This window comes from Numenius arquata, chromosome Z (assembly GCF_964106895.1).
Source record: "Numenius arquata chromosome Z, bNumArq3.hap1.1, whole genome shotgun sequence".
Lineage (NCBI taxonomy): Eukaryota > Metazoa > Chordata > Aves > Charadriiformes > Scolopacidae > Numenius > Numenius arquata.
In genome coordinates, this window is record NC_133616.1 from 23,470,177 (window position 1) to 23,482,975 (window position 12,799).

The 12,799-nt window shown below is 34.8% G+C and overlaps 1 protein-coding gene across 3 annotated transcripts in view; it reads right to left on the bottom strand.

Moving 5' to 3' along the window:
• Positions 1–1,645: 1,645 nt before the first annotated feature.
• The window catches only part of ADAMTS6 (ADAM metallopeptidase with thrombospondin type 1 motif 6), a 153,059-nt gene continuing 141,905 nt past the window's right edge, over positions 1,646–12,799 (bottom strand). For all 3 annotated transcript variants that reach the window (XM_074166099.1, XM_074166098.1, XM_074166097.1), the window contains 3 exons: positions 9,263–9,439; positions 7,880–8,036; positions 1,646–1,755 (listed from right to left, as the gene is read on the bottom strand). In XM_074166099.1, coding sequence (XP_074022200.1) covers positions 1,646–1,755; positions 7,880–8,036; positions 9,263–9,439 — 444 coding nt within the window. The remainder of the gene's footprint in view (positions 1,756–7,879; positions 8,037–9,262; positions 9,440–12,799) is intronic.

Sequence of the window (12,799 nt, forward strand, 5' to 3'; positions counted from 1 at the left end):
GTACAATATATTAATATAAACAAGTACCTACATTCCTTATCTCCTTGTTGAGTCTGTTACTGAAAAGTGAAGGGGAAGAGGAGCACAACAATTAACTTTCTTATGGTAGATTCTTGAATGTGACTTGCCTAACTAGTTTGGTTTCACATTTAAAAATGCAAAGTATTTGGTGAATATTAAAAATATGGTAATATGAAATGAGTATGGCAGCAGAATAGTTAAGGCATCTAGCTATTAATCCAGAGGCATGAGTTTGTTCCAGTCTCACACTGAAAGCTGCCCCTAGTTTTAAATATGGCCCAGCTTTAAATATGTACCTAGCCATTTAGGTGAAGGTTGCCAGATTACATTCTAGCCACCTATTTTCCAGTGTGCCTTACTCCTGATAGTCCAATAGGCCTCCTGGCTCAAGCACACTTTTGACTTCTCATGTGAACTGAACCTAGGTACCTCCAAGAGTCATTTATTCTTTGGTTGTAATCCTTGCCCACTCAGATGTGGTCTCCTGAATTTTCTCATAAACAAATGCCCTTCTGCTATGGTATCAAAGAAGGCAACATCTGGAATCCATTTTAACTTCCAGCTTTGCAAATGATTGTTGTTATTACACAGTAGGCTTATCTTTTGCACCAGAATTCCTTAGTTTTGGAGAATCAACAGTAACATGTAAACCAGACCTAGATACCCACAAAGTTGTTTCTTCTTTGTGGTTGGTGTTGTAAACAAAAGTGATCTGGAGTCAAGCTGTAAGTTCTAAGCAACCTGTAAGGTAGTAGTGAAGGAGCTGACAATACGGTCTTCACCACTGTTGGAGTCTGCTTCCTCCATGATATTGAAATATGTTCCCTTTCAGTGGAAATCACAGCTTCACTTGTACAATGGTAAGATGGCTATAAACCTGCAAGACAGATTTTATTTTGTTTCATAGCACACTTGTATTTCATGCACCACTGCAATAACTGTTGCACCTCTTAAAACTAAGTCCCTCATGGTTGTTCTATTTAGTATAGCTTTATATATGGCTCACAGCAGTGTTCAGGAAATATGGATTACTCCAAAGGGAATTAGGTGGAATGAAGGAAAAATACTTTTTTTAAAAAAATTTCTGCTCCTTAAATAACATTTCCAAACTCATTTTATAATTTAAATTGTGGTGCTGTGGCATGAGATAAAATAGTTAACATTTTTAAGGTATGACTTAACGTTTTTTTGATTCTTCTTTACTTCCATAGTAGACCAAGTCATAACAGCTACATTTTAAACAGTTTTAAATACAAATGGATTCAGTGTCATTGCTAAGTCCATAATAAAAATTATTTTAATGGTCCAAGGAGGTAAACAGACTATTGGATTTAGTCAAAAGAACACAAATGTTCCACAGTAAGCTATTCTATATGTGTTGTGTGGATCTTTCCAATTTGGCATGCCCTCCTTATACTGTGTCCAGCACTTTGGATTAATAAATCCCACTTCACAGAAGTTAAAATAATATTGAAATCCTGTCAGCTGGGGCTGACCAGTGGTTACGTTTTCCACAGGGTAATGCATATGCAAGGACGTCAATCTCATTCCGCTGTGTGGCTCTCTTCGATGGACACTCTTCCACAATGATAATAACAAGGCACATTCTTGTGCTTTCTGTGGGTCAGTGTCCTTGGCAGGTCTTGCAGCACATCTGTCTGAAGTATGCTCGACTGCAGAACTTGAACTTCAGCACCAGTGGGCAATATGCCACTTTGTTCACATCTTTGCACTCTAATAATTAAGAGCATTAAAGAGAAAAAAAAATAATCAGAAATAAAAATTAAGAGTACAAAGAAAATTTTACATTTAACATGCTGCTTCTCTACCTATCCACCTTGCTCTCTTTGTAACTACTCTAGTCCAGCCTAATGTGTTCACAATATATTTTTAAAAGCCATAAAAATGTTTGCAGGGCTTCCCTCCCAAACATTTAGAAGTGTGCCCACTTCACATTAGACGAATTATCATTTATTGCAATAAATGATCGCTTCAGACAGCTAGGAAATGTGAGTCATTTTTCTTACAATACTTTTGTAGCTTCTTTCTCAGGAGTTATTTTATCCATCCATGAAAGGCTATCCAAAATCTAACACAAATTGCACTATTTGGTACCATGCCTCTGCATTTATAAGAATCCTTGAAATAGAATGTGCACTGTAGCTAACTGGGATGGAGAAAATGACGAGTGTTATGAATAAAGGCACTAACAGCGTGAGTTCAGAGACTGGACTGAATGGTGGATTATACTTCAGGCTTGGTTCCATACATCCACAATTTCTTTTATACAGGAGGAAAAGCCATTTTTATGCGAGTAATAGACATGTAAGAGCTTTTTTTCATAGTTGTATTTTCCCTATATGCTGGGCTTACTGCCTCAGCAGACCTTGTCATACTGGCAGGTAACTCTCTCAGGAAGGGAGACAGAGTAAAGGAAGGATCCCTTCTTTCCAACCCATGCAGGTTGTATCTAAAGTCACTGGTGGGGGTACATTACAGGAGCACTGCTGGAATACGCTATGGTTCTCTTCCAGCTTAGTTTGCTTTCTGTAGAAAGAAGGTGGGCATAGGGAATGGAAGAGTTTGGTCCATGCCCAGTAGTAATTCTGATATAGCTGGACATACAGCTGTATCTGACAGCTCAGATGTTGTTGCTGAAGATTTCCTTTGCACTGGAGTGAATATTATGATAGATGCATGATAGGTGATTTTTAGTTAAAAGCATTTGCACAGTTCCTTCCAGACCGATATTAAAATAGGACTTTGGCAAGGAGCTCTGCCTCACATGTAGGAAGATGGAAGACGTACACAGAGAAAAAGGAAACCCCACAAGTTTGAATTATAAAAATTAATTGACAGGAAGAATGAAATTACATTAATCTCTCAGAAAATGATCTGTCTCAAAGTAACGCTGTAAGTTTTTACTCTTTTGTGGTTGCATTTGATACTGGCTTCCTCCTACAATCTTTCTCAAATTACAACAGCTATAAAGAAAATGTGAATAAAAAGGAGATGAACTAGCAGTACTTTGACCATTACTGTATTTTGTATTGATTTGATATCTAGAAGTGAAGACTGGAAGCCAGGATGCTGTTGCTCCAAGGCCTGACACAACAGCAGTCCTTGACTCTGATATATCTGTAAGCCAAATACAAAAGGGACAACAGAAACACCAAACAGGTAAGAAAAAAAAAAAGTGAAACAAGCACAACTAGCCTGTACAATCATTCAGCTACTCCTATTTGTCTTCCTTCCACATACAATCTCCTAGGACATTACTTTTGCTCTGAAACAGGTAGTTATGGACAGTGCATTCATGCTGCAAATATACTATAGTAGCAAGTTAAGTGCAGATGAGAATTTTTAGTATTTGAACGCAGGAAAGCATCAGTGAGGCTGAACTTCAGGGTCTGCACTGAACGGTATTTCTGGTAATTGCAATATGCATAATGGCAATATTCATGTTTTTAGCTAGATAAGTAGAGGTCAAGAAATTATTTAAACTTTCATTTCATTAACACAGATATAGTGTTTTCATTGTAATATTTTTACTACTTAGTTTTATATACTTAATTTATACTACTTAGTTTTATATACTACTTTTCTAATTTTTTAATTCTATGTACTGCTTTTTTAAAATTTTTAATTATCAATTTGTAAATTTAATTATCAATTTTAATTTTTTAATTATCAATTTGGAAACAGAGTTGGATGCAGGAGAAAAGACATTGAGGGTAGCTGGTTGAAACAAACATAATTCTCTATCAGCAACTGCACATGGTCACTGTGTTTCACTGGGTTTCAAAAACTCTTTCCAAAAAGGTCAAATATCTTCCAGAAATATTTCAGGTCCTTGTGTTTGTGAAGACTGGGAATATAGGGGAGGCAGATGGTGAATTATAAATGAAGTGAGGAATAAAGTTTCACTTGATCTTGTTGAGATGTAAAAAGTTCACTTAATCCCCAAAATAACCCTCATACATGTTGTATTTAGTTAAATACAGGTAAAGCCACTAACTGCATTTTTACTAGAAGCACAATTTGAAATTATCCTATTCTTTTAGTTATTTTTCCTCTTGACTAAAACTGGACCATGTTCAGCCAATGCTATTTGGATAGCACTGAGATGATATTCTGGAAGTTGCCCACAACTTCTGTTTTAAAAATCAGTTTTGAAATAGATATGGTGGCTGATGAAGTAGCCTATTCTTCATAGGACTGTGGTGAATGGAAGAGGTTTAGCAGAGCCCTTTTTGTTCCTAGTAACTACTGTTAATAAGTTTGAGTAAGCTACATGTATTAAACTCTTCCTTCCTGAACTCTGTGGCTAGATCAAACAATATTATGATATTACAGTAATAAAATCACAGAATGTCACTGTGCCTTCTTCAGCTAAAGAGACTGCAAAGACATATCACATAAAACACAAGGAAAACTGAAATGACATAAAAATAGATAAAATAGTTTTCCAGGTAAAGTTTAAGATGGTCTTTAGCAGTCTATGTTCAGCCGACATGTATATACTTCAGAGAATAAAATAATTCTGAATACATTTAAAATCGTGTAGTACATGCTGCTTGTAGTTCCCTTCCAGCAGCAAATGCAAGGTTACCCTCAACAGTGGCAGCCCGTCAAAACCCCATCTACAATATTCTAAATCACCAATGAAGACTTTAAAGAAAACACAGAGCAGATGTAAAGTGTGACAAGATATATCGTAACTTTCTTCTAGTATCTCAGTATCCCCAAAATTTTGACTCTTATATGTAAACAACCCATACTTTCCCCAAGAAAGTGCGTTTGAACTTTACCAACATGATCGCTATACTGCAGAGTGGGTCAAGCTTCCTCAAAAACATGTACATTCTTATCTTGGGTTAGCAAAATTAAATTGTCCAGAAATTGTTGAATGGGTTCCCTAGGCTGCGAGCAGCGGAGTTAGGCAAGTGAAGGGAATCAGGAGGTTTGCTGGGGTTTGAAATAGGAAGGGAACCCCCTCAGGTAGTCTGACCCTGCTGCAAAAAAAAAATGACCTGTTGCTGAAATTGCTTTTGTGCCACAGTGGGGCCCAAAGCACGAGGGCAGTGCTTCTGGATGGCATGTGGACAAAGTCTCCGTGTGTGAGCAGGTATGCTCTGCTACGTGCTTGCACTCACAAGGGGCAGAAACTCCCTTCTGAAAGACCCGACTCCTTCCCTGAAACTCAACTTCTGGTACACAGTTCACATCCCACTGCACCTGGAGAGAGACAGAAGCAAGCGTACAAGCAGAGTGTGCCCCTCTCACAAATATATTCACAAGGAAAATCCAGAACTGAAGTATTTCTTTCTTAGAAAGTATTATGTTTCAAAAAATACTCATGCTCTTCAGGATTAGTTAGTTCTTGAAATCTTACAAGCTTGTTGTCATCTCTAGTATGCCAAAAAAGATATGCATCTCTGTATAAATGCTAGCACTTTACTCACACAAGAGATACCACCTCCTTTTTTGTCTAAGAGGATTTTTTTAAGGCAGAAAATGTGCAATACGTGTGCATTATTCTTCAAATCCTTAGTTTGTGCTTCTTATAGTCACTATTTAATACCAGCTTTGAAATGTGTATGAATTAGAATATACATTTAAGATATACTTGTAAAAGTATTGAAAAAATACCTTGAATGCAAAATTTTTGTCTAATTTTGGGATAGGGCAACATTAGTATTTTATGGATTGCAGCAAGGCTCTTCTGAAAGGATGTAGGTATTTTAAATTATTAAATGAACTTCAAGATTACATTTACTTTTGAGCCATTTAATCACTTACAAATAATCAGTTGTTTCCAGTAAATACCTTCATGTGAGACATAAGCAAAAATGGGATAAGTGGCAATGTGTTGGGAATTGTACCTATTGGAACAGATTGTGCTGTATCTTTTTCCCTCCAGTTCTTCCTAACTGTGCTAACAAGGCTGCATGGCTGTCAGTAAGGAGCTGGCTCACGCCTGGCCCATTCAGAGTTCAGGCAAAAGAACTGAAGTCCATCGGAATACTATGTAAGTGATTTTCAATATTTTCTATTTGTGGATCTCAAAAATTTTCCAGTGAAGTGTAAGTCCCTGAAAAACACTAATACCAGCAAGCTTACTTTTCATAGTTACCCTGCACATTTCCACTGTAAAGAAATCCACATCCACACAGCGTACACAGATCACACACAGAAAACTCCTGATTGCATTCACCTATAGAAGATTAGAATAATTTCCTGATAATATTGAAGAATTACTAACATTATAACTATAAATAACAACATAGCATTGTCATCTTGAAATTAAAGAGGAGACTAGGACTAAATAGTGCCCACTTTTAAGTACTTTATTACCTTCCTTACTTTGGAAAAACATTTGTGTTTGGAAATAAAATCTCACTTAGCCTTTGAGCTTTAAAGGGCAGAAAGCTCCCTAGACTGATAATCATTACATAAAGATGACTTGAGAGCACTAAACATACAATTGGGAATTAAAACAACCACGTAAAATTCTATTATGAAGATGTTTTTCAAATGACAATATAGAACGATAAGCCCCTCTCTAAAATTAAAACTTCCAAGCAGTAAACTACTGTGCTTATACACTGAATCATGAGTGTATTTCTTGGAAGATTTTAGTACGCTCCCATTTCATCACAGAAATCGCCATTTGACAGACTTTTTTAACAACTTTGAATTTATGGCATGAACCTGAATGGATACAGTAGGTGTTGAATGAACACCAAATCAGGATAGACTGTAGCATAAATTTGCTTTCTTTCGTTCCCTATAAATAGGATGCTGAACTCCAATGTAGTTGGAGAACCCATGCAAAAGATACTCCATTATGTACTGCACAAAGATTAGTTATGTTAAAAGCAGCAGTGTTAGTGACATTGTCACCAAGTACTCAAAATTTAGGAAATATCAAAATTAAGGGAATAACTTTTAAGATAACTATTACTGCTGTGCAATCTTTCTTGATTTTTGGACACATGTTTTGGTAATATTTTGTTTCCTTTCCCCTTCTACGTAAAAGGGAATGTACTCATCTGGTGAGCAATTATGCTAAATTTTTACAATCAATGAGGAATTTATTTTTTTTTTACTCTCTAGCTTTCCAATTCTACTTTGAAGACAGCATTTCCTAAGAGGTTGGCTTGGACAAGTTTTGAGTTCAGATCTGGAGCCTTTCATAAACATTAATAAGCTTACTTTGACATTATTATCTAATATATACTCTAGCAAAAATATGTTACGATGAAGCTAGTTAATAGTCTGATTAAATTAGACTATGTAATGTAAAAAATACCATAATTATTTCAAATAGGCATTATAAATCCAAGAAATTAAAAGTTAATTAGAAGAAGCTGACAAGTAAGTCAAAGTATAATAACAGGCTTGTAGCGCTGTGTAGCATTAAATCTGTGGTCTAAGTCTTTCAATGAACATGTAATTAACTATTTTTGTCACTACATTTTTACGGTAACTGCTGATGGAGCAGGTAAAAGATCAGTGGATGAGAAGTGTATCATGCCCCTCTGCTATTGTAGAAATTTCCATTGAACCAATAAAGAGACAAAAAAATTAAATTAATGACACAAAATAATAGTATTTTGTCCATGACTTAGGCTATATATTTTTAAGAGTGGTTTTTTAAATAAAAAACCTCTATTTAGGTTTTTTTTGACTTCACCTTTGAACTAAAATGACTAATTAAAAAGTATTTGTAAAAAATTCATTCACAGTCTGAGAGATGATGTCATCGAGACTGTTACTAATAAGTTAATGCAGTAATACTGTCCATATCACTTTACTCTTTCCAGAATAAATTATATTAAGATGGCAAACTTACCTTCTGTGTTGGAAATAGGAGTACTATCACATTTACTTTCACACTGCTGCATTGATGGAGGTCTAACTGTTTCTGGACACTCGCTGGATGCTTGTCCGGTGTATGAGAGGCACTGTACTGTTCTCATCTGTTGCCCAAGACCACACTGTGCAGAACACTGAAAATAAGAAAGATAAAAAAATAAATTTTTAAATACAAAACAAGGTAACAGGAAAGAAATTAGGAAAATTACATATGCACAAATTTTAAAGAACACAAGCACCTGAAGAGATTTGGTTAATACAGAAAATAATTTTCATAAAATAGTTTAGAATATTTATTTTTTGACAGTACATGTGAACACTTTTCTTTTGAAGAAAATAAAACACAGTGCAATGTTGTCTCCCTGAACAGTTCAGATTTGACATATAAGAATATAATTTATACTATTTCACATATTATGTGTGAGTTTAAGTGCATGTTTTCAAGAGAGAAATAATTACTTTAGAATAAAAAAAGAAAAATGAAGGATTCAAATCTCCTAGAGGACTTTTTTAAGGAAAAAGGAAGCTATCTTTCAAATAAAAATACTTTGCTGTTTGAAAATATTTTTTATTTTCTATAACTAAACAGTGGGTTTAGTACAATATCAATTTAAAATAAACACACATTTGAACAGCTACCATAAAAGAAAAGCCAATTAGTCTGTAATACCACAAATTATTGTTCTGTGGTTCGATAAGTTAAAGTGTTTTATTTTCATTACTGGCAAATTACCCAGAAAACTCAGAACCTGAAACATCCATTTATTGTTTTTAAAAGAGGCCATTGATCACAACTGAGATGCAAAAACATAAAGAAGGAAACTCAGTATATCTTGTTTAGAAAAACTGCATAATGGCAGCACTATTGAGTCTGTCCTGTAACAATTTAGCTCCCTGTCTGGTAATTCAGCATATTTTATGTAAAATTATATAGAACTCAAAGTTTTTTTTGGTGGAGATACATATATATATATATATCTATCTTACTAGAAGTAAGAATTAGCTTTCTATTTCCATCATGTTTCTCAAGGAAATTAAATGTGTTTTAAAAATAATAAACCTTGCAACATAGCTGTATCCCAAAATCCTGTTCCAAAAAAATACTGTGATAAGAACTATCTAATTTATTAAAAATGAGTACAGAAATGCATCCAGTAGAAACAAGACGGCTGTCAGCAAATCCTTCTTATGTCAGCAGACAACTATCATTCAGAAGCAAATTTCAATCTGAGACAAACAGAACAGAAGGTTTTGTTTCAGTCATGGGAACCATTTCTTACCCATTTCCAGCAACATATCCTTAGAAAGTGCTAATGTGTAGGAGATTAACAGCAATAAATACTAACATGAACTATCTCACCTGTCCCCAGTCTCCAGTAACCCAGCGAGGAGGAGGACATCGGCCTAAACTACAACGGATGCGAACCGGTGGCTTGCTTTCCTCTTGGCACTGCGCAGCTGGAAAAGTTTTTAAAAGATCGCTGCTCTTGCACAGAACAATTCGGTGTTTGAATCCTGGGCCACACTTTGGCGTGCACTAAAAAAATATTGATATAAGTAAATAACTAAAATCTCCGTAAAAAGTCAATAGAGTTGTCAGAAATGTTAGTATGGAAAACAGAATATATTTACAGTCTTATAATTCTATCACAATTTTCCCAAGATAATAATGATAATTTTAAAATGTTTAGAAACACAAACAAGGTGACTGATTATTGCTTCATTAAGTTCAAGTTTTTATAAGTTATAACTTGATAAAAGTAGATTTCCCTCGCTATTTATATGTAGCATATGTTGTTACTTTATATATATATAAGCCTTTAGGTTAGGTTTAAAAAAAACACTTTGCTACAAAGTAGAAAGGTCTGACACATGTAGCACTATTATGAAACAAACTTGAGCGTGCCTTTGAGAAATTAAAAGTACAACTCTGCTCTTAATATCACGCTAGTACAGTCTTTCTCCACCTCACTTACAGACTACTGAGCTACAACGGACACATATGGGAAGAAAAACGCTTTAGTGGACTCCATAGAAACCAGACTATTCAGATAGAAATACTGTACCCTCTCTTACAATGCATGCTTTTATCTCCTTTCCTATTTAAATCTTAATTTTGTTTTCACACAGTTCTTGATTTTCCTCCTTTTATCACTTCTCTGCTTATCCTAACAGCAAGCAGATAATAAAAATAGTAATTTGAAAAGAAGCAGGTCTGATGACCGCTGGTTTTCCTCTTCTTACTTCATATTGGTTGCCTCCATTCTCCTTCCTTTTTGCTACTATCAACTGTCATTTACATAGCACAACTGCAGAATGGGGGAGTGACATGTGCTAACAAAATTAAAACTCAAGACCTTCCCCAAATCAGTCCCTCTTTAGCATCTGACCAGGAGATTTTGTAAGCATGGTTTTAGAATTCCCTATTGCCATGTTAACCTTTATCCTTTAAGCATATCTACAGTTTTTGGACAAGAATCAGTTTCAGATAGCATAAACCTTACATATAGATTACGCTGAACCTGTCAAATGTGGAACTGCCTTTCATACAAAAACAGCCGTAGAGACAAAACACTATCTGGGAAATAATACTGTGTGGAACGCACTCAAGAGGCCACACACCAAAGGCCTTCCACACATCGAAAACAGGTCAGTATATAACTGGGGAAAAAAGAAATACCCCTGATATACATTTTCAAAAAAAATTACTTGAGTGATCCATACTTTACTGTTGTATGCCTAATCCTGAAGCATGTTTGCCTAATTTAAAGAAATTTTAAAACAGTCCCCCAGTACTATGTAAGGTATCAATATTCCCTATACATACATAAAATTGTGTGTATCTATATATCTCAAAACAAGATCTTTAAGAAAATCTCTCAGTGGGAGGCACCTAAACTAGTCAATACAGACTGAAGAGGTTTATCCTAAATCTTACCTCTGCTTAGATTTAGAATCTTAAATTGGGCTGCAAAGAGATGGGTCCTCTATTTGCAGTTTATAATCCAGCATGCAAAATGTGGTATATAATCACTTTCATTAAAATTTAACCTTTCCTTTCCTATTGTATTCTATCCTTTCCTATCAAGGTACTGTCTCCTTATCTATGGTAGTTCAGTGTTCAGAATTCTCATACAGAAGAGCCAGGTTCAATCATCCTCGTACCGAAGGGGCTTTAACCCCAAATCTTGTGTACTGTAAGCACCTGCCTACTAGATAACAAGGGGAAGGAGGGAAGTAAGAGAATAAAGATTTCTATCTTTCTGGCTGAACTGCAAAAATAATATTAATGCTAAATAGAGACCAATAAAGAATGAAAATGAATATGTGAGGTCTTCAGCATCATGATCATGACTCCTCAGCTCTGGTCCAAATTACATGGAAAGTTGCATGTCTTTTCTGTCAAAGATATTTTATGTAAAATGTATGACTTTTATGCAGGAACTAGAAGAAGTGCACCTAGCTGAGTGCTTAAAAATCACTTGTGTTCAATCTCTTCTCAGTGATTGACCATTCTGTCAAAAAATAACAGAAAAGAAATAAGGTTGAAAGGGCCTTGTCAAAAATGTCAAAACCCAATGTGCCTATGCTGTTTAATCTCTAGTATGTGTTAGCAAATAAGCAAGTGTTTGTGGATGAAAATTTGAGTTTAGGTGTATCCATTTTCTACTCCTGTTTGAAGACATGTTCTTTTATCTATGTCTAAGCTCCCATCTGAGAAAAATCTTTCAGCTACTGGTACCAGAAGAAAACAATATCCCTTAAAAAAACAATTCTTTGGAGTCATAGTCAGAATTCCACTAAATAAGAGGGACTACACCCTGTCCCCAGAAATGAAAATGAAGTAAGGAAATAGGTTGCCTACAATAATACTGAATCACCAAAAATAAAAAGCAACAGTAAATTAACAAAAAATGTATGTCTCCCAAGCAAATGCAAGACAAAATACCCAGACAAACAGTAACAGGAAATAGTGTCTTCGATTACTAAATGTTTCTAGAATTTTTGACTCCCTCAGCGGAAGTTATGACTAATGGTAATATGAATGCAAAGTAAATGTGGTTGTCTGATAAGGGTTTTCTCAAGAAACCCTTAAATGATTTTTTGCTGGTTTAATTTATTATCTGGAAAAAAATAAAAGAAGTAATTTACAGAATAATTCAGTCAAAGCTCAACTATTGCAAAGTATGAAAAATTTTATGGCAAAACTGATGTTACCCAACAATGGTTGCATACCACTGGCAAGGCACTGTTAGCTTTAATTAATATTTGATAAAAGGACTTTTTCATTCTCCTAAGGACTTTATTTAATCTCTATGTTTACAAAATGTTTTTGTTTCTCAGACCAAAAAGATACAGAACTTCTTGCTAATTATCATTGAAGATTAAAAAAATATATAACTATATTGATGTTCAACAAGTGCAGTAGCATATAAAAGAGTTCTATAATCATTTAATTTGTATGTTGCATTGCCTCTTTTGGGTATGAAAACAAAACTTTACAACTTGCATTCCAGAGAAAAGTAGCAAGGTTTGCCATTGGTTTCAACGTAAACAGTATTCAAATCTTCACTTTTTGAGTTCATTCTTGTTTTCATTTTCGTTCTTCTGTCAGAAAATCATATAAATACATATATTAAAACGTTTATATGTATATTACTATAGGGATTTTAAAACATTATATTTCTGGGAACCCCGAATGGGGAAAAAAAAAAAAAAAAACAAAGCTATTTCTCTTATTATATTAAAACTATATCATCAGTCAAGACAGTTTGCCAAGCTACACTATGCAAAATTCATACCAGAAAGTTGGCGCTTTTTCACAATCCTGATTAAATACCATCACAAACAGAAGCTGGAATCTTTAGATTAGAATGATTTTGTTCAAAATTATAAC